Genomic DNA, 26,330 nt, shown 5'->3' on the forward strand with positions numbered 1-26,330 from the left:
CTTTTACTTTCTCGGTGGGATGTTTTGTAGTACCTAATGATTGTTTTAAAATTTTTTCCTTCAGAATTCAGTCGGCGTCTTAAGGAGCGCATGCACCACAATATTCCTCACCGATTTAACGTAGGATTGAACATGCGAGCCACAAAGTGTGCTGTGTGTCTGGATACCGTGCACTTTGGGCGCCAGGCATCCAAATGTCTTGGTAAGAGCAGTGGCTGTGCATTCGTGGGGGACACCTGCATGTCTCCACCTAAACAGATCTAGCTGATGGGGGTGGGTGGTTTTTTTTTTCTTTTTTCTTCAAGATTTATTTATTTATGTTAGAGCAGAGCGGAAGGGGTAGAGGGAGAGGGAGAGACAATCTCAAGCGGACTCTGCTGAGCTTGGAGCCCGACACAGGGCTTGATCGCACATCCTAAGATGACAACCTGCGCTGAAACCAAGAGTTGGACGCTCAACCAACTGCACCACCCAGGCACCCCTGTTTTTTTTCTTTTTAAATTTCTCATCCTGTAGTACATTCATTTTCAAGCTTTTAGTTTCAGTGGGAGGACACTATTTTTCCCCTGTTAAGGCAATGAGCTTATCCGTGTTTCAGCTCACGTCTCCACCGCCCTGTGCAAAATGCCTTGTGCGTTGCTGATTTCCAGCCCCCCTGCTTTTTCCAGGCTGTTTTCTCCCCACCTTTAGGCTGTGTGCTGGCTGCAACTGAGCTGTGCAAACAGGTCCCTTACACACTTATTTGTGGCAGCCTGGGGAGAAGCCAGGAACACTGTGTCGAGAACACTTGGCTCCCTCGTTTCCTCTCTCTGTCGGGGCCTGGCTCCTGGGAAAGCTTAGACATCACCTGGGTGTTGGGGCCTGGCTGGGGTTTGGCTGGCAGAGGAAAGCCTGGGCCAGGGTCCACCAAGGTGGTTTCAGAATGTTCCTTGCTTTTCCCCAGAATGTCAGGTGATGTGTCATCCCAAGTGTTCCACATGCTTGCCCGCGACCTGCGGCCTGCCAGCCGAGTATGCCACACACTTCACTGAGGCCTTCTGCCGTGACAAAATGAACTCCCCGGGTCTCCAGAGCAAGGAGCCCAGCAGCGGCTTGCACCTGGAAGGGTGGATGAAGGTGCCCAGGTATTGTGGCGGGGTGCCTCGGGCTGGGGCCAGTGCTGGTGAAGACACCATGCCAAAATAGGCCACTTGGGAATAAGGATTATTTTGAGCCAAAGGCACTTGACAAACTGCCGGTCTCATAAGGACACTGACCTCCCCTCTCTCTTCCCGAAAGTAGGAGACACGATTCCCCTGTGAAAGCAGCCCTCCCTTTTCCAGGAGGAAAGGAATATTATTACCGGGGAATCAAGGCCTTCAGAGAGACCTCTTTGCAAAGAACCCTTGTTAAAGTAACCCCTTATTTTCCTTTCTCCTCCTGTAACATTTTAGCTGCTTTTTCATAATTACTAGTCTTTTTTCAAGCCAGTATACAAACACATAGGCCTCTCCACTTTCGGGGTCTTTATCGTCTGGGAGAGACTCCCGGGAACACGTAAAATAAAAATTGTATGCTTCTCTCCCGTTCATCTGTCTGCTGCCAGTGAAATTCCTGGGCCGGCCACAGAACCTACAAGGGTAGAAGGAAGCTTTGCTGCCCCTGACGCAATGGCTCAGGCCGCTCTGATTCCCGAGCTTTCCTCAGGAAGCGTCTTGGCTAGGATTCCCTCTCCCCGTCCCCGCAGTCCCTGCCTCCTCCCCACCATTCTTCTTCAGCCTCCACACCTTTGTTCTTGTCCATGCCTGTTTCCCCAGGAATAACAAACGAGGACAGCAAGGCTGGGACAGGAAGTACATTGTCCTGGAGGGATCCAAAGTCCTCATTTATGACAATGAAGCCAGAGAAGGTAAATTAATAATTCAGGGGGAAATTTTGTTGCACGTGGTTGACCCAGGTCTCCCAGTCTTGGCGAGAAGGCTTTGTTTTTCAGACTGCGTTGCAAGCCTTCTACGATTTTCCAATTTTGAAAATTAAAAACCAAATGACTTCGCTAAAGGTTATTGGTACGATACTCACGTCTATAGGTCTCCCCTCTGAAGAACCTGCAGGGTGCTGCCCTGAAGATTCTACCTGCTAATACACCTTCAGAGAACTTCTGCCTCAGTCAACTAACCCATAAATCCGCATCGTCATCAGAAATTTGACTGTGCTACTCATCTGACACACTTTATTTTGTTTTTATCTTCCCTCTCCGCCTTCTCTGCACACCTTTTTCCTTCCTCCTTTGTTCTCGTGCGCCTCTCTTTCCACACATACTGTCTCTCTTGCCCTGTCTCTCTCTCTCTCTCTCTCTCTTTCTTCTTTTCTCCCCTTGTTCTTGTTCCTGTTCTTTTGGTTTTCTTTCTGCCCTTCCTCTTTGCACCAAGCTGGACAGAGGCCTGTGGAAGAATTTGAGCTGTGCCTTCCCGACGGGGATGTATCTATTCATGGCGCCGTTGGTGCTTCTGAGCTTGCAAATACAGCCAAAGCAGGTGAGGGGAAGCAGGAGAGCCCACCAGGGGGCACGCTGGGCTCGATCAGTCAGCCTCAGTCAGCCGGGGTAGAAGGGGCCACGCTCCTCCAGTCGCCCATCTTAGTGGGGACTGGGACTTGCATGCTTAGGGGTGGGGGATCTCTGACACCTCAGGACCATCCTCCCCCCCCCCCCCCCCGGTTGGGAGTGAGGGAAAGCCATACCCAACCCCTGCTCTCTGTCCAATTCCCTAGATGTCCCCTACATCCTGAAGATGGAGTCTCACCCGCACACCACGTGCTGGCCCGGGAGAACGCTCTATTTGCTGGCTCCTAGCTTCCCTGACAAACAGCGCTGGGTCACCGCCTTAGAGTCTGTTGTTGCAGGTGGGAGAGTTTCTAGGGAAAAAGCAGAAGCTGATGCTGTGAGTATGAAGATGGGTGCTGGAGCTTGTCTTTGTAAGGTGGGCTGACGTGGGAACTACCTGGGTGCTGGGAGCCCTGTTGCTGCCTCCCTGAGGGGTGATGGTCCGAGACTTTCATGACCGGGACTCTTGTGTGACCAAGACACGGGCTCTGCGCTGGCCTGTCTGGTGTCACACGCCCTCCCTCTGCAGCCCTTTAGAATGGGGGTGTCAGTGCCGTTAGCCAGCTCTTGGTTGCACAACGGATCTTGGTCATGGTGGCAAACGTACTCATAAGGAGATCCTCTCCCTCGTTTACTCTGATGAGTTTATTTGAAGACTTGAGTTGCAAACACTTGGCCATGAAGCAGCACAAAAGTCGTCCAAAACCATGCCAACTCAGGGAGGGCTTTTCATAACCTTCTCCGTAGCTTCCACATGATCTGCTCTTCTGTAGGCAGGTTCGGGATCCTACTTCTCCTTACGATGGCAGAACTGTAGGTGTGCCTTGACTGGCATCACTCCTCCTGGAAAGTTCCAGGATATAAACAGGGCTCCTTGCTCACTGGTGTTTTCTTCACCAAAGACCAAACACTGGGCTCCTAGTAAACACGTTCGGTGTTTGCAGTAGTAAACTTCTTAACCATGAGCCTCCTGAGAGGAGCTTGGCTCACTGAGTGGACCTGTTTTGATGACTTGTTCTGTTGTTCCCTGTGTGAGCCTTTTATTGAAATCCACGTTAATATGTGTACAATAGGGCTGTGACCGTATTCCCTACGAGCTTCTGCCTGCGTGGGTTCAGGTAAAGAGATTCAGAAGCTTTTGCTGCTTCGCTGCTGACACTGTGCTTTGTACTTGGGCTGCAGCCTGGAGGGGAAGGAGCCTTCCGTGTGGCTTATTAACCCTCTGCAGGTGACACGTCCTCAGTGTCCGTTTATGTCCTACCGCAGAAAATCTCTCGGTGTCTACTTCACTCATTTATTTCTGTGTCCAAGCTGAGGTGTAACTCTGGAGATACCAGTAACATTCCTGTTTTGCCTTTTGAGCTCAGAACAAAATATGGGGCAAGCCAACAGCAAATGTGTGTTTCTGGCGTTTTCAGGAGTAACCTTACTTTCTTCCTGGCACCAAACTTCTCTCTGTTTTTGCTTTTGTCTGTCTGGATGGTTTGGTTATGGACGGTTTAAGCTAACTGTGTCTTTTTTTTTTTTTTTTTTCCTTTTTTCTTTTTTCTCTTTTCTTTTCGGTTCCAATATGTAAAGAAGTTGCTTGGAAACTCCCTGCTGAAACTGGAAGGTGATGACCGCCTGGACATGAACTGCACGCTGCCCTTCAGCGACCAGGTAGCGCCGTTCTTTGGGTACTGGCCGGAGGCCCCCGCAGTCACGAGAGAAAGGGCTCTTGCTCTTACTACTCTTCGGGGTTGTCGTGGGGACGTGGTTATGCTTACGCTCGCCTGTGGACTTCTGTTCTTGCAGGTGGTGTTGGTGGGCACTGAGGAAGGGCTCTACGCACTGAATGTCTTGAAAAATTCCCTCACCCACGTCCCAGGAATTGGAGCGGTCTTCCAAATTTATATCATCAAGGACCTGGAGAAGCTCCTCATGATAGCAGGTGGTAGGCCAAGGACGTGGCGCTTTCTTTTCACTGTCGAGGGAAACTATTTGAGAGCCAAGTATCATGTCTGAAACACAAAGGCAGGTCCTCCTGGTGGCAGATGGGAGCCGACGCGGCTCTTTCCTCTGGGTCCCCATCGGTGCCCGAACTGATGGCGCTCTCGGCTCAGATTCGTTCCCGTGGTCGCCGGTGCAGCATAGCCCAACACCCCCAAGTTATACCACTTCACCGTTATGCCAAGTGAAGAGTAGTGAGCCCCAAAGTCTCAGTAACAACAGACCCTTTGATGCCGACGTCATAGTGACGTCAACACCACCGTGAGCCGTGGCCTTCTGAGAGCTTGCCTGCTGTTAACGCGCAGCCTCTTATTTCTCTGTGACCCCTTGGAGACCCTTGGAGTGTTCCCCACTGTTAACATTTTGCCATATTTTTACTCTCTTCCTCTACAAACACACATGCACGCACCCTAACTTTTGAACCATCTGAGAGTCCCCTGTAGCTGTGACCCCAAAGTCTTTAGCGTATCAGCTAAGAACGAGAGTGTTCTCTTATACAACAGTGGCAAAAAAATTTTTCTCTCTTTGTTGGTGGTCTGTATTTTTTTTTTGGAGGGAAAACAGTGATTTGTTGGCTCAGTGTTCAAAAACACCTACAGCCAGGTCTTGTTTCAGGTGTGGCTGGATGGATCTGGGGGCTGAAAGAATATGGTCAGGAGCTGGCCATTCTTGGTCTCTCATCTCTTCCTCTCTTTGCCTCTTTTGTTTCTTTCTGCTTGCTTGCCTCCCTTCCTGTTCTTCCTTTCCTTCGTTCCCCTCCATCCCCACCTTCCTTCCTCCCTTCTTGACTTTATTCTTTAGAGTGGCTTTAGGCTCACAGGGAATTTGAGAAGAAAGTACAGTGAGTTCCCGGATGCCCCCTGCCCCCACCGTCACCATCCCCACCAGAGTGGCTCATTGGCCATAACTGATGAACCCGCAGTGACACATCGTCCCCCGGGTCCACAATTTCCATTAGGGTTCACTCGTGGTGTCCGTTGCGTGGGTTCAGACAAACATGGCAGGGCATGGAAGCACCACTGGAGTATCACACGGGATACTTTCCCGTGGCCCAGGTTTGGAATTCAGGAAATTTAACCCTTGCCGTATGATGCAGCTGTCTGATACACTGCCCGGGGTCAGATTTCACCTGCGGCTCCAATAATGTCCTTTCCTGCATTTTCCCCCCTGATTTGTGATCCCGTCCCAGGTCATGCATTGCATTTAGTAGTGCCCATTAGCCTCCTGTAATCGGGAATGGATTTTTGTCCTCCACGACATTGACATATCGGAATGGTCCAAGCCCATTGTTCTATAAAATGTCCCCTCAGTGTTCCTAACCCATCCTCCCCTTGGCTTTGGTGGGAGCATGTTTAAAAGTCCGCTTCATGCTCTCTGATTTTACGTCTGCAGATTTTTTTTTTCATGCCAGAATCTTGACCAAGAGACCAGATGTTTTTCACTGTAGTTCTAAAACTTGGACCCGAGCCCCGTACACAGGACTCTGTGGAAAACTGTTCGTCTGTGTGTCCCTGTGTGGCTACTTGTGAGAAGTGGAACGGCCTTCCCGCATCTTGGCTTCCCTGCCTCACACTGACCTCGAGGCTCTTCCTGTCCCCTCAGGAGAAGAGCGGGCTCTGTGCCTTGTTGACGTGAAGAAAGTGAAGCAGTCCCTCGCACAGGCTCACCTTCCCGCCCAGCCCGACATCTCCCCCAACATTTTCGAAGCTGTGAAGGGCTGCCACTTGTTCGCTGCTGGCAAGGTAAGCTCGTCTCAGGGCCTCAGTTCTTGAAATCAGCTCTGGCCTCCTTTCAACAGGACTTATTGATTTGACCTTGGAAACTGTATGTCCTCTCCCTGGGTTAAGTTTCTGTTGCTTCCTTTAGGCACATGAAACAATTTGGGTAGCCATGAAATGTGCATAGGCTTTGAGTCGAAAGGAAACATCAGAGAGAAAAATGAGGATAAAATTAACAAGACGAAAAGGATGATCCATAGTTCAAAAAAAAATTGTGTGTGTGTGCGTGAGCATGTGTGTGTGTGTGTGTGTGTGTGTGTGTGTGTGTGTGATGGAGTCTTTTTTATTTTCACTTTTTTTAAAGTAGGTTCCACACCCAGAGTGGAACCCAGCATGGGGCTTGAACTCACGGCCCAAGACCAAGACCTGAGCTGAGATCGAGAGTTGGATGCTCAATTGACCGAGCTACCCAGGCGCCCCTAGACATTTTTTTTTTTTTAATCTAACATGGAACCCCACGACCGAACTAGATGAAAAAATGTTTTACTAAAAATTTGCAAATTCTGATTTATGACATTTATATAATATAAAGTCAGTTCCTGATAACTCAAGTTAATGTTTTGGTAGCTAATAGCTATTGATTTTGGCATATAAGTACATTTGCTTGCCTGCTTCTTTAAGGAAACTTTTAAAATTAAGAGTATTTGTGGGTGCATACCTGTGAACATACATAACTTTAATGAAATCTGAATCAAGCATTTACAGACTCCCTGAGGCTACCAGAGTTCAGCTGAAAACCACCTTTCCCTTCCCAGAGGACTGCTCACTGGGTATTTGGCATTTATCACTCTCAAGTCAGCGTTTACCTATCTCATTCTGTGTACTTAACCGAGCCCTCAGGGGGTCTGTGTGAGGGATGGGGGACCAATGGGGGAGGGCTGTGGTGGGCCACAGGAACCTCCTGAGGGGGGCTTGACTTTGGCCTTGGCCTTGGCCACTGTCCTCTGGCCATGGGGCCGGTGGGATTCTTTTCTTAGTCACTTACACAAGGACTGGGATTAACTGTGGCAACAATAAAAAGAGGACAGAATATAAAGGATGGCTGCCCTAGAAAGTTGTGGATTTGCGAAGGTTTCTCAGAGGTGAATCTTGAGGGGCTGATGAAAGACATTGCTGGGTGGACCCAGGATTTCCAGATGGGGACCCGGCAAGGAATGCTATCCCTTTTCAGTTTTATCAATTCTTTTTTTAAAGAGAACATTTCTTTTTCTTTTTCTCTCCTTCTTTCTGCTTTTTGTTCTTTGTTGTATATTCTCTTATAGCTGTTGCATTTTTTTATCCCTAATATTACTTGTGCTGGATCTCTTATTCGTCTTAATTTCATCAGCATTATCTGATTTTACTAATCTTTATAAAGGAACAGCTTTACTGATTCTTGCTATGACAGCATTATCTTATTTATCATTAATTTTTGCTTTTTCCTTAATCTTTGTTTTTCCTTCCTTCAGTTTTCTCTGGCTTCCTTCCATTGTTCTCTTTCTGATCTCTTGTTTGGCTAATTAATTTTCAGGTCTTTTTTTTCTAAGATAAGCATTTTAAGGCTATACATTTTCCTTCTAACTACAATTTTAGTCACATCCTGTTTTTTTTTTTTTTTATCATTCTACATATTTTAAAATGTCTTATGATTTCTTCTGTGAATGATGAGAAATGGGCATTTTACAATGTTGGAACTCCTAAAAAATAGGTACATTATACAATTGTAACATCTAATAATATAAACATCCCCAAACTCACTACCCACCCCAAGAACTAGAACATTACTAACAGTTTCCATTTTCCTGTGTATTCCTTCCCTCTCCCATCCCATCTCATTCCACCCACCATGCCAACTGCTGACCTTCATGTCAGCACTGATTTGAGAAGCTTCTTTTCGCCCTTGGTGAAATGACAAAGACCTGGTATTGGGAGGTGAAGTAAGAGTGATTTAGCTGTTCTAGAAAAAGAGAAATCTACATACACAGATCTTAGCTAAGAACTTTTCTCTTTGAACCACAGTCCCTAAATTCTTCAGGTGACTTCTACTGCCTTCCTCCCCGCTCAGGGTAAGATTGTCAGAAGCCCCTGTCTCTAGCAGAAGGTGCACACCCCCGATGTGTGTGGTGTCGGGTGATTTCCAGGGGCCTCTTCCAGGTCTTTGTTAAATCAGTGGTTCTTATCCAGGGGCACTTCTGTCCCCTGGCGGACACTGGGCAGTGTCAGCTGGTGGTTGTGCCACTGGCATCTAGAGGGTAGAGCCCAGGCTTGCTGCTAAACATCCTGCAATGCACGGAACAGCCTCTCAACCCAGACAATCATCTGGTCTGTGTCAGTGGGTCAGTGTCACTGAGGTGGAGAAACTCTGCTCTGAACTGGTGTTAGTTCCTAGTTTTGCTATGGCGCCAGTATACGCACCAGTGACCCTCTTTTGCTTTCTTTCTGTTTCCCTGATTGCTTTTCAGATTGAGAACGGGCTCTGCATCTGTGCAGCCATGCCCAGCAAAGTTGTCATTCTCCGCTACAACGAAAACCTCAGCAAGTACTGCATTCGGAAAGTAAGTCCCGAGCCTCGCCCGTCCTGCTATCCCCACCACCCAGTGTGGAAAGGGTGCTGCCTCAGGGAACAGTGTGTGCCAGGTCCCTTCAGCCTGGGTGACCTCCAGAAAGACAGAGAGAGAGAGAGACAGACAGACACAACCTACCTGCCTGGAGGAAGCTCCAGAGCCTTGAGTGGCTACAGTTTTCCCTCTCACTTTCTTTCTCCTGTTTGTGAGCTGCCTCTCCAGCCAGCCCAGTGATTCAGCCCTTTGTTAAGGGAGAAAGGAAGCAGGCTGATGGAAGAGACACTTTTAAATTAGCATTAAAAAAGAAGATCTCTCTGAGAAGCTAGCAGTCTCTGGAGACACTTATCAGAATCTTTGTCAGATCCTAGACGTTTCTATTAATAACTTCTGGAAAAGCCAGTGCTAGCTGTGTTCCTGTGTGTAATTAGGGAGCTGACTCTCCTTAGAGCCGAGCGGTGGTGATGGTGACTGCAGTGTGGACAAGGTGCACATTCGATCATTTGCCCCGCTTCCAGAGGCCGGCCGTTGTCCCTAGACTAAGAAAGCTCCACCTGTTGTAAGGCTAACTGATTTCGGTGCCTTCACCATGAGTCTCAAGTGAAATGAGGGGTGAACAGATAAGGGTCACTATGTGTTAGGGAGACAGTTTCATCCTGGGTGGGCTCTTCGTTTATTTTCTTGGTCACCTACTGGTACCAGCGACCGAGGTATTTTACAAACACTTTTCACCACAGTCCTGAAATGCAAGGGTGGTAATCCCCGATTTTCAGGTAAGACCATTGAGGCCGGCTGAGATCCTGTTACAAAGTTGAGACCAAAACTGCAGTTTGATTTTGCCCTGCTTTCACTGTGTCATGCTTTCTAAAAGTTTCCTCAGACTCACCAGGTGCTCAGGAAATAGTGGTGATAGTGCGGATTAGATTCTGAACTGTTAGCTTTAGGAAAAGTCTCAGAAAGCATTGCTTCTTTATAATTCTTGGCCACCATTTTGAATAAGCATACCTAGGTTTTTGAAAATATTAGGATTGGCCTGAAAAGAAATGGAAGTAGTTAGAAAGCCGATCGCTAATGGAGATGAAACAATGATGATGAGATAATTATATAGGTAATATAGGTTCTTGTTAGAAACTCAGCTCACAAAAAGAAGGAAGCTAAAACCACTCCCTCTAACCAGCCCTGTGTCTTCCAGTCTTTTTCCTCAGATAAGAATTTGTATTTTTAAAGATTTGTCTTTGAATGCAACCTTTTCATTGAAATGGTGTTTCTGCCTCTTTTTTTGGCTAACATTTGATATTATTTTTTTAGTCTGGGGTTGCAAAGAACCCAGAGGTAGCAAAGGGATTATTAGTCTTCATGGGGGACATGAAAGGATTGAGTGTGTGTGTTTTGTGTGGCTGAGAACGTGAACAAGTTCAGAGGTGACTATCTCCGTCTCCAAGGCTCTGTTAGATGCCTGAGGGGGGAACGGAATAGCAGGGGAAATGGGGCTGCCCTGTGTTAACGCACATCGTTTTCTTCTACCCTCTGTCTCAGGAGATAGAGACCTCAGAGCCCTGCAGCTGCATCCACTTCACCAATTACAGTATCCTCATTGGAACCAATAAATTCTACGAAATTGACATGAAGCAGTACACGCTTGAGGGTAGGGCCCAACTCCTCCCCGCCGTCCTGCCCCCCAGCCCACACTCTGCTCTGGCCTTGCCGCCAACTCTAGCTCCTTCCTAACGCCCCACTTCTCACCTGCCTTTACAGAATTCCTGGATAAGAATGACCATTCCTTGGCACCTGCTGTGTTTGCCTCCTCTTCCAACAGTTTTCCTGTCTCGATCGTGCAGGTGAACGGCGCAGGGCAGCGGGAGGAGTACCTGCTCTGCTTCCACGGTGAGTCGGGGGTCCCTGTCGGCCACTGCCCTGAGTGCTTGCAGGCACCAGGAGTCCCAGACCCCCACCACGGCTGTCTCCCAGTCCGGCTGTCTCATACTCTTTCCTGAGAGCAGCCACTTCTTTCCTTCTCTGCCCGTTGCTGCTTTTTCTCCCTCTCCTTTCTCTCTTTTCCTTTCCTTCTTTCTTGGGGTTTCTTTTGACGTTTCTCTTCAATCTTTTGTATTCCTCCTTCCTCTCCCCGCCCCGCCATCAAATCTCTGGGTCCTCCTGTCTCTTCCTCCCTGTGTCTCGGTCTCTGTTTCTTCCCTTTCCCTTCCTCCATGTCTCCTGTCTCTTCCTCCTTCCTTCCTGTTTCTCCCACTTTCCTTTAACACATCTCTGAGAGATGTGACTCAGCAAACGTCCTCAGGTTTTAATGATCCAGTTAAATCTACCTGGTGGTGCCCTGGGCTCCATCCCTATTCTTCTGGCAAAGTGTATGGGGTCATTGATACTGCTGCCTCTGACTGTGTTGATGCCCCCGGGCTCCAACTCCTTGCAGAATTTGGGGTGTTCGTGGATTCTTACGGAAGACGTAGCCGCACAGACGATCTCAAGTGGAGTCGCTTACCTTTGGCCTTTGGTAAGTGATGCAAGGTAGAGAGGGCTGTATTCTGCCAGCAGCTGGAGTCCTAGGAAAGAATTGCAGGTGGAATCCTTTTTGGCTTAAGTGCTATGCCCGTGGATTACATTAGACACCAAGTGCCATAGGTTATAGTCCCCTGAATAGTGTTCAGGGCAGAGATTCTGATGCTTGATGAAGGACTGCATAAGCCAGATCCACCGGCCTTGTGAAACATTTGTTAGGGTCTCATGAAGAAAGGAGAGCATTCTCCGTGAATTTATTGAAATCATTTCAAAGGCTGCAGAGTACCATGGCATAGCTGAACACCTGTCCATTTAACCAGTTCTAATTCGGCAGAGCACGTAGGTCATGCTCATTCTTTCCGTAAGTGTAAACATTGCTGTGATGAACATCTTGCACTAACCTTTGCACACTTGTCAAGTAGTATCTGTTGCTCATAAGCCCTAAAAGTGAAGCTGCTGGGTCAAAGCATAAACACACACATATGTACAAATATGTACACTCATGTCGGTGTGAACGTTCTGAAACACTGTTATGGCTAAAATACCTGCTAAGACTATTTGGTTTCTCTTTTGCTGCATAACGAGTTCCAAAACTTGTTATGGACAAGACAACAGCAACTTCTTGCCTAAGATGCTGAGGCTTGACTGCACAGTTCTGCTTGATGTGGTACCAGTGGGGGCACTGGGATAACTAGAAAGTCCAAAATGGCCTCACAAAGTGGCGGCCAGTTGGTATAATTGGTGGGAAGTCAGCTGGGGCAGGTGGCTGGAGGCCTCAGTGCCTCTCCACATGGCTTCTTCCAAGAGAGCAGAAGTGGAAGCTGGCAGGCCTTCTTGCTTCCACCACATCTTACTGGTTAATGCAGCCATGGGGTCAGCCTAGGTTCAAGGCAAGGAGGCTCCACCAGGGCCTGAGTACCGGGAGGCATGACGAATAGTCCAAAACTGAAGTCCTAGTTTACCACAAGGGATAATGGTGATAATCTCCTTTTCCTTTTAAGACAGAAAAAGCTCCCATCATATCCTAGAGTTTCATTGATAACCGTGATACAGACATATAGTATTAAGATTAGGAATATTTAATTATCTTTGAACCCAGTCTTTAATTTTTTTTTGAAAATGTACAAAATTAAACAGTTTAAAAAGGTATACAATGAAAAGTCTCACCCATATAACCTGTCTCCCCAGTTCTCCATCCCTACTCCCCCATGGTGTGGGGGGTGTGTGGAACTTCTCTTTCTTATCCTTCCAGTGCTTTGTGCAAATACAGATGCATAAGAAAGTATACTCTTATCCTCCCCCCCACAACACACTTTTTTTTTTTTTTTAAATCCGTGTGATGCCACACTTTACACATTATTCCGAATCTTGCTTTACACACTAGTAAAACACACCTCCGGGTTTTTTATGCATCAGTACATGGAGAGGGTCATGCATTTTTACAGCTGTGCAGAATCCCACAGATGTACCATAATTTATTTAACTGACCCCCTATAACGTACTCTTGATTTGGTTCCCATCTTCTGCTCTGACAACACGGCAGTGAGTAAGCTTGAACATGCCTCATTATGTTGGCACATGGATGTATGTGTAGGATGAGTTATTTTCGGTGGGATTGCTGGGTCCAAGGTTGCATTGCAGCCTGGTTTTGATTTCCTCTTTTAACCCTTCCTTGCTCCACACTCTTCTTCTGTGGTGGCCATGCAGCCTACAGAGAACCCTATCTGTTTGTGACCCACTTCAACTCACTCGAAGTCATTGAGATCCAGGCACGCTCCTCTCTAGGGTAAGCATTGCCCTTTCAGGCTTTGAAAAGCTCAGCCGTTGGGGTTGGGGGTCGGGGCCAAGTGTCTGTTTCTTCCCATCCCACCTAGCAATGGAGGTAACCTGAATGTGAACTCTTCTCTGGAACTCCATAGGACTCCCGCCCGAGCGTATTTGGAAATCCCGAACCCACGCTACTTGGGCCCTGCAATTTCCTCAGGAGCGATTTACCTGGCATCCTCATACCAGGATAAATTAAGGGTCATTTGCTGCAAAGGAAACCTCGTGAAGGAGTCTGGCACTGACCACCACCGGGGCCCCTCCACCTCCCGCAGGTACCACACTTCTCCTCTTCTTCATTACAGGAGGCAGAGTGCTTTTCTGTAAGGTAGAAGGAAATTTTGCTAAACTGGTCAAAGGTTTCCCAATCTTCAAGCTCAAGCCACTCCTTTCTTTGAGATAGAGCGTGAAAGTGACTCAGTCCTTTTCAAGTATCAGGAGAATTTTCACATGCCCCCTTGGAAAAGGTGGAAGGGAATGTCTGGTCTTTCTCTGTTGGGTATTTTCAGTGGCACTAGACTGGGTCATGAATTATGCACTCATTGCTTCAGCAGATACTCTGCCATGCTAGTTGGGCTCGCCGTGGGAGGTATAGCGCCGCATCAACCAGACGCTATCCCTCCCTGATAGAGCCCAGTGGGAGAGAGACGTGAGCAATCAGGCAATTAGAGCAACCTTAGAAGGATGGCGCTCTGACTGGGCTAGTTTAAGACACCTTGGGAGCCCAGCGGAGGGTTCCCAGCCTAGACATGGGGGCCAGGGAAGATTTCCCAGAAGAAATAAGGCCTTCGGTATGGGCCAGCCTTTCCTCTTTTCTTTGCATGTCTTCCAATTTTTTGTTGGGAGACTGAACATTTCTGTGGCAATTCTGGAAATCAGATCCCCACCCCTCCCTGTGTTTGTTGCTGCAGTTTATTGAGGGACTCTCCTGGACTAATCTTTCAAGTCTGTATTCTCTGTTATGTGTGGCCAATCAGGTTTTTGCTTGGTTAAGTTAGTCATCAGCTAATATGGTTGGGCAGAGATTTCCCTTCTGTGCATTGAACCAGGAAGTCTCCCACCGTTTGCTGAGGAGGTGTGTGTGTGTGTGTGTGTGTGTGTGTGTGTGTGTGTGTTGGCCACACCTTCAATGCTCAAAGTCAGCCAGAGTTGAGAGACTGAGGCCTTCTCAGATTTTTCCTGGGCATTTGCAGTGCCTTGCCTGTGTGTGTGGCCGTCTAGATTCCTACACATATATGGGACCGTTTCAAAACGCCTTATAACATCTTATTCCCAGATTGCCTTTTGAGTGTTTTGGCCAGCCTCTTCCCCAACTGGTATCACTGCCTCGGGCATATTTGCCAGGTTAAACACTTGCTGCTGACTGTTTCTGATAAACATCTGGGAATAGGGCTTTTTTCTTGAGCAAACCCTGCATCAGGTCAGATAAAAAGCCCTGAGACTGGTAGCCAGACAGGTCAGATGGGGCTGTGGATTGGGGCTGGGGCTTTTTGGGGGAGCTTCAGTCCTGATCTCCCTCCAGTGGCTACTGTGGTTACAGGGCTGTTGGTTTTGAAACTACTGCAGATCTGGGGAGAAAAGGGTGGGAATAAGTCAACGTTAACATGACACAAAGCTTGTTTTTCTGAGATCCAGCTCTTTTTCTTACATAAATGCTTTTGGTCTTTGAGTTGTTGCAAGTCTTTGGTTAATTTCCAGAGTTCTGGAAAGTTGGTTTAGACCATTGATACCAGTGTTCTTGTTGCTTTAATGGAGGAACAGGTTTTCAGCAGTCATTACTGTCCCATTCTGGAAACGCTCTTCCCCTTTTAGATACAGGTGATAGCACCCTGTGCACATTCTTCTGTACCTTAATGTATCTTGGAGGTTGCTCCACGTCAGTATCAGAAGTATTTCTTCATTGCTTTTATTTTTTATGCCTACATAGCATTTATGCCTTCACGTGACCTTAATTTATTTAACTATTCCTTTATCAGTTGATGTCTCGGTGGTTCACAGACTGTTGCTGTAAAAAATTAAGTGACATTGTGCTTATGTCATTTTGCAGGCTTAGGAATCTATCTGTAGGAGAAATTCCTAGAAAAAGAAAATTGATGGGTGACATCAGATGTCCATTTGTAATTTTGATAGATGTTGCTGAGTATTCCTCTCTGAAGGCTATATATCCATTTGTAATCGTACCAGCAGAGCGTGGGAAGTGCGACTGACCTTGTCTTGACACAGAGGTCTATGAGCCAGATCCAGGTTGATGGGTAGGCTTCAGATGTGTAACTTGAAGTTCTTGGTCTCCAAAGAAGTCCTGAGATTATTTAACCCAGGGGAATACTTAACTGACCTAGGATTTACGTTTTCTGGACTACTCTGTCTACTCTGTGAAGAGTTATGTGGCTCACCTACTGTGTCCTAGACACAATATCTGGGGCTGGGGATACACTGATGAAGACATGTTTTTATCCTCAAGGAACTCTCAGTTTGGTGGAGGAACTACCTCTAATATTTAAAAAGTGCTTTGGTCTTGGAAAAGAACGTCATAAATCTAATATTTTGAGACTATGTCCTAATGAATGTCTTTCTTCTGTTGACATGCAAGAGGTTAGTCTAAATGTTTGGCCAGTAAGTTTAATCCCAGGCACTGGCTAGAAACCCAGAAGTGGTGAATAACCAGCAGTTCCTAACTCTTTTGGCTTGACCCTGCCTCAAGAGTAACTGCTCAAAGGACTATCGTTCTCCTGAAAATGTCCTGATTTTCTTTAAGTAGTTTCCAAGTCATGCCAAGAACAAATCAAAATACTGTAATTAGATTTTTTTTCTCCACTGCCTTACTAATTAGATGGCAGGCACCTTCCTTTTGAGACTATATAGTGTCTCTGTAAGAAGTTGCTTATTCTTGGCTTACAAGGGGCTCCAGTTCATGTGAAGGAGAAGCTGAGACAATGCTGTTGCTTTCCTGCTGTGGCCAGGCATGTCCGGAAAATCAGCAGTTAGTCTTTGCTTGTCTCTTGGCTTATAAAATGGTCTTTTTATGCAGAACTGCTTTGGAAGGTCAGAATGTAGAAGGCCAGCTTGGCTGAGTATGATTCACTGCAAGGCCTCACTGACCTGGTCTGTTTAGCAGGGCAGGAAATGCAACTCTTTGCAAACACTCCCCAACCTCCCCCCACCCCGGCCATAAATTTGGCATGGGAGATCATTGGTCATTAATGGATACAGAGATGGCAGATTGCCCACTCGGCCTAGAATGATGGGTATTTTCTTTCATCCGATTTATCTAAGCTGACATTCCAAATGGTCTTCCTGGAGCCATCCTTCTTCCCCCGGGCATTGAGTACCTTCTCATTTGCTTTAGGATGGGCCCCTGTGGACACATTTTATAATTTCCCTTCCATTACAAATAGGCTTCATGTAATTCTCCTCCTTGGAATTTATTTTTGTCTTCCATATCTTAAAGCCACATGACCAGAGAGGAAATATAAACCTTTATTTCAAGATGTTGAAATCTGACTTATCTTAAATTTTTCCACTGGGCATGTAGCACAGAGACTTTCTAGCCATGTTGTCTGGAATCTTCACAGTTAGAGTTGCACAGGGAAACCAGAGAATCACATGAAAATCTTCACAATGAACTGATCACTTCTCAAATCACCTCTACTCACCTTTGTTTCACGAATCGGCAAACTTTTTCTGTTAATGTCCAGATAGGAAATATTTTTGGCTTTGTGGGCCATATAGTCTGTCTCAATTATTCAACTATTGTTGTGTGAAAGCAGCTATAGACAGTGCATAACCAGATGGGCATGGCTGTGTTCCAATAAAACTTTATTTATAGAAACAGGTCATCTGTCTGAATTTGGCCCTCCGGCTTGCTCTAGAGCCTGCTTTTCATTTGTTTTTAAATTATGGGCATAGACAAAAGTGATTCTGGCAGTTAGACCAGTAACTGAAGGAAACAACAACAACAACAACAAATTCGGTCCCTTTCAAAGAGCAGGATTTAAGTATCAAGGATTAAGATAGGCCTCTGGGAAAATCAGTGACACTCTCAAATATTTTTGAAGAAATTACTTTGACTTTACTGAAGTCCAGCATTGACAGAAAGTATGTCATTGAGCTTATTAGCATGCAATTTTGTTGCGAAAATTAGAGCAAGATAAATCAGTATGTGATTCATACTTGGTTCATTCTTAGAAGAAGCATGTAATTCCAATTGTAATTTAGATTTTAAAAATAACGAGGATAAATTTACTTTCCTGATTTCTACTTTTATTTTCTGAGATAAAGCCCCAATCAAAATATGTTCTCCAAGTAATATTCTCTATAAAATGTGCCCATTTTAAGTAGATTCCCTTTTCCTAGCTCTAATTGTGCTGAGATGATGAGGATTGAGTACTTTTTCTGCTCATTGGAGTGGGAAGGAATTGACTCTCAGTTCTGTTTCTGGATCTCACTTCTTCAGAGAGATGGTTAGGGCTGTATCTGCTGAAATCCTCATTTGAAATATCCAGGCCGGAGCTGGGTGGAAGGTTGGATAGGCCATAAAAAGGCCCCAGTGTTTTCAGTTGTTTGGTTATTACTATCAACCTTTGGGGCCAGGGACATGTTTTGAGCCAACTATGCTGTTTTTATTTGGCCTCCTCAGTTTTCTAACCTGTCAGGCCTGATCCCTACACCTCTCACATCAGCAGTGGGTGCCAAAGAGGCTTGGAAAGCCACCTGGAAGGAGAGGCGACCAAGCATCAGGCCGAGGATCGGGGGACAGATATGGTGGCAGCTGACAGTGACGAGTACAGACTTTCTCCAAATTGTTCCCTTGTATCAAGGGCCTTGTAGCAGCTTCAGTCCCTAAATGAAGACTTCCTTCTGCGCCTTCTAGGCTCTGCAAAATACTAGGTCAGTAGGATACAGGATATAGGATTAGGACGTCAAACTGACCTGGGTCAGAGTCCCAGCTCTGCAGCTCCCTAGGCCAGGCCCCCAGCCTGTCTCCACGGTCTTGTCTGAACGGTGAGGGTCATGCTTTCTCCTAGCTTGTGGAGCTCTTCTGATGATTTAGAGTCAGAGCACATAAAGAACTTAGCATAGGGACTGGCACACAGTAGGCGCTCAGGAGAATCCTGCACTCAGACCAGGAAGCTTGGTTTTCTTTTGTTGTCATCTTTCATTCCTTGTCCTCACTACCAAAAGAAAACAAAACGCCCGAAGAACTCCAGGTGGCATCTTTTCTACTAAAGATTGGGGCATGGGGGGTTGCTCAGAGGAGGAAGATGCTCCTTTGGGGTTATGGCTTCTCGGCTTCGCACCTTCCTTTCCTGTCACCTGCAGCCCCAACAAGCGAGGCCCGCCAACGTACAACGAGCACATCACCAAGCGTGTGGCCTCTAGCCCGGCACCCCCGGAAGGCCCCAGCCACCCGCGAGAGCCAAGCACACCCCACCGCTACCGAGAGGGGCGGACAGAGCTGCGCAGGGACAAGTCTCCCGGCCGCCCCCTGGAGCGGGAGAAGTCCCCAGGCCGGATGCTCAGCACGCGGAGGGAACGCTCCCCTGGGAGGCTGTTCGAAGACAGCAGCCGGGGCCGGCTGCCTGTGGGAGCCGTGAGGACCCCACTGTCCCAGGTCAACAAGGTAAGGCACCATCCTGAGGCCAGACGAGTGACCTGCAGCGCTGAGGGCCCTTCAGGGCCACTGTTGGGGAAAAAGGGGGGGGGATTTATTATAATTCAGGTTTCTCAGGACATATAGCAAGTTCAGGAAGAAAACATATGTAAGAAGAGGCATTTCTAAGCAAATGGATGATGTGCACATGTGTACCTCAAAATGTCATAGCTACCCTAGATCATTCCCTTCCCCAGAGGCAACCAGTGTAAGCAGTTTCTAGAGAGATTCTGTGCATACAAGCAAATATGTATGCGTAGCCTCCCTTCTTTAAACAAATGGTAGCATACTACACAAAACGTTTCTGCCTAATTTTTTCAAGCACATGTACAGATACACGCGTACATCAAGAATTTTTTTGGAGGGCTACACAGAAACTGGGAACAGTGGTTGCCTTCTAGAACTTTGAGCCTTTTGAAATCTTTAAATTGTATGCATGTATTATTGATGTAATTTTTTAAGTTAGCGAATGAAGAGATGGTGGGAGATGTTGAAGACTAGGGGGCCCCCTGAGCAGGGGAAGGGTCTGGTCAGAGTGCTTGGTGCCCCTTGGCAGCCTAGCCAGTTCCAGGGGCCTCTTCTGCACAGCACAGCCACCTTGCTGTCCCAGGGCTGGTTTCTAGGTCACATTCTCCTGATGCCACGAGCAGGTCACTGTTGGGACCCCTGCCAATAAAGAGAGGAGGAAAAGCCAGTCAATTCTTCTTATCCCCTCTGATATACTGATAGAACGGGGGCCAGTGTGTGTGTATGTGTAACAGAGATCCATCCACAGCTTTGGAGAGTTTTCCATGAGTTTCATTCCCTGATGGACCCCGAGGTCAGCGGCTTGGCTATGCTCGCTCGTGCCAGCCTGGGCAGCACTGGGTGTTAACGGCTGCAGGGAGACCAAGTGTGGCACGCTTCCTGCTGCGATTATGTGGGGGCGAGCCCAGGGACTCCTGGCCCCCTCAGCTAAAACTCCTCCTTGTCTTGCTCCTAGGTCTGGGACCAGTCTTCAGTGTAAATCTCAGCCAGGAAAACCAACTCCTCATCTTAATCTGCAGGAAAACACCAAACACTCTAAGGAACTCTGCTGAAGGGGCCCCCAGCACCCATCTGCTCAGCCACCCCAAGGCACAGCTGGGCCCAGACCCACCTCCGTGTGGACACCCTGCATCCAGGGGGTGCAGGGGCCGAGGCTCTTAGGAGCTGCCAGCGCCTTCCTGCAGTCATCCTCTGTGCACTTTGTTACTCTTTCAGAGCATTCATAAACTTTTATACCTAGCTCTAGCCTGTACTGGTTCAGCAAAGGAAACCAACCTGCGCTAACTACAACGTGGTTAGAATCCTATTTAATAGCTACTTTAAGATCCTAGGGTTGGTTGGATTTCCTTTTCTTTTTTCTTTTTTTTTAAAGACAACAGAATTCTTAATAGATTTGAATAGCAATGTATTTCCTGTTGTAGTCATTTTTAGCTAGATCACACCATCAGGTCTTTGCTCCGGAAACGTATTGTGGAAGAGTCCCCGCCAGTTGGCTAACCTCCTGCACTCATGTAGGTTCATTCTTGTCCCAGTCCATCCTCGCAGATGGCCCTGTTTTACCCAGGGTGACATCCTAGCCAAATGTTTACTGTTTTCATTGCCTTTTATGGCCTTGACGACTTCCCCTCCCACCAGCTGAGAATGTACGGAGGTCATCGGGCCTCAGCTCGGAGGCAGTGACTTGGGGCCAAGGGACTTCGAGGAGTTCTCCTTCCCTGCCCCTCAGCGTCATCTCCCCAGCCTGCTTTCCACGTAGCTTTGGCCAGGAAAGCATGCAATAGACTTGCTCGGAGCCCAGCATTACTGAGTCTCTGGGTCCGGGAGGGGACTGGGGGTGCCCACCTCCTGTCCACGACAGTGCGTTGTTCCCCAGCCTGGGATGGGAAGAGACCCGTCCGGGAGTTCTGCATGGCGGTTCACTGCATGTGCTGCCCCCCGACCTGGCTGCCCCCCTTGGGTTGCTCTGCCGATGTACTAGTACCATACCATAGCTCCCGCTGCATCAAGACCCTCTGACCACTTGCCAACTCACTGGCCACAAGAAGCTGCAGTCTGTAGCACTGAACAAACAAAAAACCAAACGCTCAAGCCTTACGACCAGAGAAGGATTTCAGCAAACCGCCACCTCACACTTTCCCGCTTCCCTGCTGACTCCCTCGTGGATGACTCTGTGTTCACACAAAACCCAGCAGGGTTCTACCCCACGAAACTGTGACTTCCCACGTGAGCCTTTCCCTGGGGCTAGACGAAGACCAGGAAGTTCGAGAGAGCTGCGGCCCCTCCTCCGCCCCTGCCGGGGTTGGGAGGTCCTCTCTTAGGTGCAGCGCGGCTCCCACGGTTTCCCTCTGCCCACTACCAGAGTGCGAAATTCCTGGCAACTGGTAAAGAACCAACCTAGAGGCTTTGCAGTTGGCAAGCTAACTAGCGGCCTTATTTCTGCCTTTAATCTCCCACAAGGCATCTCCTGCTTCAGATTCTCCGTGACTCTTAGGCACGCTTCGAACGACCAAGGCACATCCTAGGTAGGCTGAAAGGTAGACCTGTTTCCACCACCACAGGGGAACATAACCATATTTCAACCCACGTTGTCCACAGTTCAGATCACTTTCCAGATTGCAACCTGGCCCAGATCCCAGCTCCTTCCTGCTCGTCTCCTAACCTAAGTGCTTTCTTGTTTGGAACGCCTGTGTCCCTCCCCTCCATGTTGTTACGCCCTTGGAAGGTGTCATGCTGTTGTTTTGTGTTGCTTGGAGTCTTTGGGGTCATACCGCATCCCCTCCCTTCCCCAGGGCAGATCAGACTGAGTGTTTGCTGAAGTTTTTGTCTCTTGGTCCACAAGTATTTGGAAAGGTCACTGAAAACTGGTCTTTCAGTCTTGGCATTTCATTTAGGATCTCCATGAGAAATGGGCTTCTTGAGCCCGGAACGTGTGTATCGTGTGTCTCATCTGTGAAATGCTTCCTGCTATAGAACTAGCTCAAAGGACTGTACATATTTACAAGAAACTTTATATTCGTAAAAAAAAAAAAAAGGAAATTGAATTGGTTTCTACTTTTTTATTGTAAAAGGTGCATTTTTCAACACTTACTTTTGGTTTCAACGGTGGTAGTTGTGGACAGCCATCTTCACGGGAGGGTGGGGAGCTCCGTGGGACCACCAAGATGCCAGCAGGAAATATCGGACCACGAAATTGCAGTCAAAAGCTTATTAGCATAGGTAAGATTCTAGGTCTCCAAAAGTACAGGCTTTTTCTTCATTATCTTTTTTATTCAGGATGAGGAAAAGAATACAAGGAACAATTCAAGATCCACCTGGAGAGGAATGAACTTTTGTTGTTAAACAATAGTGAAATAAAGCAATGATCTAAAACGTTTGCTTTTGTGCAACGACCTCTTCTTTTCTTGAGACCATAAAAATCCTAAGTATTGTGCCCGTGTCAGCATAGGCTTGTTATCAAGACATGGACCTTGCTTCCTTTTTCTCTGGGGTCCCGGAACAACACAGAGGTCTGAGCACACTGCTCTCCCGGCGTCCAGAAGCCTGGCAGCATTCTCTTCCAAGAGTGAGACCTTGTTGAAGTCTGGTCATTATTTCCAGGGAACTGTGAACTGGCAGTTAGGTCACTTTCTAGGACTGCAGACCTGGAGAGCTCCTCACGCAAACAGGCCATTTTGAAAGGCTTACTTGAGGATGGATTACCTTGTTCCCTGTGATGCAGCTAACCAAGAAAGCAGGTCACCTCAAAATCTCATCCATTCTAAGGCCATGGGGAATTTAATGATGTAGATTTCCTTGGAGGAGTTCCGATCAAGGTAATTTAAAATGTAAATACTTCTGTTTTTAACTAGATGGATTTTTAGAGTCTGTGAGGTAGATTTTTTCCCATGATTTTTTAGTTTGTTAGTATAAACTCTGCTTGATCCGGACAAACATCAGTTTTGGCAAATGGTGATTTCTTTCATGGTTCCTGTTGCTTTTACTCTTTTTCATTTTCCAATGAAGTAATCTGACCACAGTCGTGATCTCACTTGCAGGGTCATATCTGACATGGCTCGTTACAGGAACCGTAGTTGCAATTCTGTTCTACATCACTGTTGGAGATAAAAACCTGCCAAAGGTCATAACTATAAGAAGGGAAGTAATTCAGAAGATAAACAAGTAAAAATGTTGGAACCTTTCTTTCCTTACAATACTGGGGAAAGTCTGTCAAATACCAACCAACCATTTCAGTTAATGAGAATTCTCGGCAGCCAAGGAGTACTTCAAAAGCATAAACAGTTTGGTTCGAAAAGGAATGTTCCAGAAAGGTTCTCTGGACCCTAAGGATCGACCTCAAAGAAACAACCAACAAATTACTCAGCCACACCATAAAATGAGGCCCAATCTTCCATGATGCCCACTCCTTTTTTTTCTTTTAAGATTTTGAGAGAGAGCACGCACGAGAGAGGGCCAGGGGCAGAGGGAGAAGCAAACTACTCACTGAGCCACCCAGGTCCCCACCACTTCTGTTTCTTAAACACAGAATCAGAAGCCACGTGTTCTGTGGTTACAATTTAATTTTCATGAGAATAAAGACACCGAGTGCACAGCAAATTTCATAACCATGGAACTTCAGGATTTGGAGCCTTAGGCCAAAAAAAGATAATTTGCTTAATGGGACTGAAGTTCTTCTTCAGAACTGGGCCTCTTGAATCTGATTTGCTTTAGCAAATATCCATGCGGTTTGAAGTCTAAAGCATTAAGACTAGGCCTGCAGGGGTGGGAGCAGCTAAGCTTCCGCTCATAGTAACAGTTGAATAGGCCTATTCCGGTGGTGCTCAATCACTGGACTTTGCTCCCTTCCCCTAAGGACGTCTGACAATGTCTGCAGACATTTCTGATGATCACGATTGGCATCTAGTTTGTCCTAGAGTGTACAGGGCAGCCCCAGCCCCCACAAGACTCATATCAGGTCCAACCGTAACCTTGGCCTGTTCGGTCAGACTTCTCTCTGGGCAGTTTAAATAGCGCTTACGATGTCTACAGCTTGGAGACTGTGGCACTAGGCACAGTGTTTGTATGAGAAAAATGTTTTATCACTTGCCTAATCAAATACTGCTTTACTTTCCAAAGCTGGGGAGGGTGGGGCTAGTGGAAATACAGTACAGTGTTGATCGCTTGGCTTTCCCTTGAGTCTATCAATGATTAATGGAACTCTGTTTACCCTGGAAGGCTTGTTGGAGGTAGAGGAAAGAACTTGGAAAATGACTTTACTACTATATGCAACTCAGGCTGTCTTTCAGAGGACCACAAAAAGGAAAAAGTTGACTCACAGTCCTACAATTTTCCAGATGAGATGGGTGAATTCACTCCAGGGGCAGTAGAAAAGGTAGCAGTGAGGGCTGATGTCCTCATCCAGGCAAAGGCCCTTTAGTTGTACTGAAAACAAAAAAGACTAGGAGTGGGAGCTAACCAGAGACAGGGCAGGCCCCACAGACTGGGAGCTCTGGCTGCTCCAGCTTTCAGAATCTTCTCCAAGGGTCTGACTTACTGCAGTGATGGCTCTCAGGAAGGCCCTGCAGATGTTATTACAACAGGAGGGATGATTCGGGCTTTAGAAGAAATGCACATGTGCTCGTAACTTCCTTATTTTCTCCTAAAGACAATTCTCATTGGCCTTCTGGGTCAAAAGGCTCTGGCTTGTTCCTCCACTAATTTGCTGATCAAGAGAGGTGCTAAGGAGGAATTCTTCAGAAGCTGGATGGAGATGTGAGTGGTCCATGGACTTGGATGCTCATTAATTCATTCAAACTGTTCGTAAACACTGGTGGAGAATCAGGTATTGGGAAAACTGAATGCATGTTCAGAAATGAAAGTGTGCTCATCTAGAAATTATTGGAGTTTAATCAAATGACATTTTACTCTTCCCTAAAGTGGTTGTCTCTGACCTCAGTCATGGATGAGATCACTGTGATATTTGGGATTTTTAATCTTGGTTTTTGGAGTTTGGAAGTTTCCTACTTGAGTGAGTTGAGAGGCTGTCATTTCTTCCTTTCTGGCCTCCTGACTTCCTTTTCGTGGCCATGTCCCATCCATGCTGTAAAGGCTCTGTGGCTCCCAGCACGAAAGGAGTCCTAGGCCGATCTAGTGCTAGTCCAACCCGTTTTCTCAGGGGAGGAAGTCAAGCTAAGAGAGGCCGTGTGACCTGCACACAGCCAGTCAGCACCTGAACTGCTGAACATCCCTAATCTCATTCTAGCACCCACCCTGGAGGGGGTGGTGGGGGAACAGCAAGTCCGACGTGAGGTTTGGCTTTGACCTGGTGAGGTTAGCACGACTGACTTCCCTCACATTTATACCGGTAAGTGAAGCCAGAGAAAGGACTTTGCCTGGGTCCTTTGATCTTTGGTTTCAGTATTTTGACATATGGTCCTCTTGACCCAATACCGTTTTACATGGTAGTAACGTGAAGGCCTTACCTTTGGCTCCATAAATTCATTTGTATATACATTTCCGGAGGGAAGAATGTATCTTCATTCAAAAGCAATTCGGGTTAAGCTTTAACCACGGAACCAGTCCTCACCCATCGTGGGAATGCTAACAGCGAAGGCGCTGCCCGGGTCATAGGACACTTCACTTCTACATTCGGCTTTGCCCCTGTGATTTGGGTCTCCTTTCCCACAACCGTGAAATAATTTCCATTACCTTGGGTATCGAGTCTTTCACTTGGGCCTGTAAGCAATCTTCTGAGCTGCAGGAGACTTGCTTTGTATTGCCTTTTAAAGAAACCTAAGTCTTTTAGACACAGCGACAGCTGTAGAGAATGCGGAGACCATGGCTCCAGGTGGTGGCTGTGCCCGCATTTCCACCATAGTGGCACCTCCCTCAGGAGTCCTCTGCGGCCACTGGGCTGCAGAGGGCTCTTACAGGTTCTCCTGGCTCCCAATTAGTTTTTACATTGGATTTCCAATCCATGCTGTTTCCCCCACAGCCTGGGGCGGCTGGCTTCTTCTGAGCTGACTCAGGCTGGCAGTCAGCTTCTCTAATGCCCCCTCACAGAAAGGGCAGTGCTGTTCTGGACCAACTCACGCAGGGCCCCACCACTGGCCGCCCTCTGTCCCCACCACGGACCTAGAGGCTGTGCTCACAGCTCGCCAACACGGCAGTGCTCTCTGGCTTCTGGTGCTTGAGTAGGTCCCTTTCATTCTTTCGAGCTTAGGTGTGTATTTTCAATTGTATTTTTTTAAAACTCTATGCAGTTTTTGAAAGAGGATTTTTGCATGTTTCCATAGTTTACTTAAATAATCTCTATAGTCCTTAAAATCTAGGGTTCCCACATCACCTGGGTTTTCAGCAAAGTAGCCAATTACTGAGGCAGGAATGCTTTCTAGGCTACCCTCCACCTCCAGTGAACCAAATGACTGAGGTTCGTTCTCGTAAACTTAGTT

The 26,330-nt window shown here is 47.2% G+C and overlaps 1 protein-coding gene across 1 annotated transcript in view; it reads left to right on the forward strand.

The window, feature by feature from the left end:
* Window positions 1-22,276, forward strand: part of CIT (citron rho-interacting serine/threonine kinase) — a 158,155-nt gene extending 135,879 nt beyond the window's left edge. The window contains exons 33-49 of the mRNA XM_057305738.1: window positions 65-202; window positions 944-1,124; window positions 1,797-1,888; window positions 2,409-2,513; window positions 2,749-2,918; window positions 3,655-3,699; window positions 4,160-4,240; window positions 4,376-4,511; window positions 6,173-6,312; window positions 8,790-8,882; window positions 10,425-10,533; window positions 10,644-10,772; window positions 11,317-11,397; window positions 13,110-13,188; window positions 13,322-13,501; window positions 18,546-18,846; window positions 19,859-22,276. Coding sequence (XP_057161721.1) covers window positions 65-202; window positions 944-1,124; window positions 1,797-1,888; window positions 2,409-2,513; window positions 2,749-2,918; window positions 3,655-3,699; window positions 4,160-4,240; window positions 4,376-4,511; window positions 6,173-6,312; window positions 8,790-8,882; window positions 10,425-10,533; window positions 10,644-10,772; window positions 11,317-11,397; window positions 13,110-13,188; window positions 13,322-13,501; window positions 18,546-18,846; window positions 19,859-19,882 — 2,084 coding nt within the window. The 3' untranslated portion in view covers window positions 19,883-22,276. The remainder of the gene's footprint in view (window positions 1-64; window positions 203-943; window positions 1,125-1,796; window positions 1,889-2,408; window positions 2,514-2,748; window positions 2,919-3,654; window positions 3,700-4,159; window positions 4,241-4,375; window positions 4,512-6,172; window positions 6,313-8,789; window positions 8,883-10,424; window positions 10,534-10,643; window positions 10,773-11,316; window positions 11,398-13,109; window positions 13,189-13,321; window positions 13,502-18,545; window positions 18,847-19,858) is intronic.
* The last annotated feature ends 4,054 nt before the right edge of the window (window positions 22,277-26,330 follow it).

This window comes from Ursus arctos, unplaced genomic scaffold, assembly GCF_023065955.2.
Source record: "Ursus arctos isolate Adak ecotype North America unplaced genomic scaffold, UrsArc2.0 scaffold_34, whole genome shotgun sequence".
Classification (NCBI taxonomy): domain Eukaryota; kingdom Metazoa; phylum Chordata; class Mammalia; order Carnivora; family Ursidae; genus Ursus; species Ursus arctos.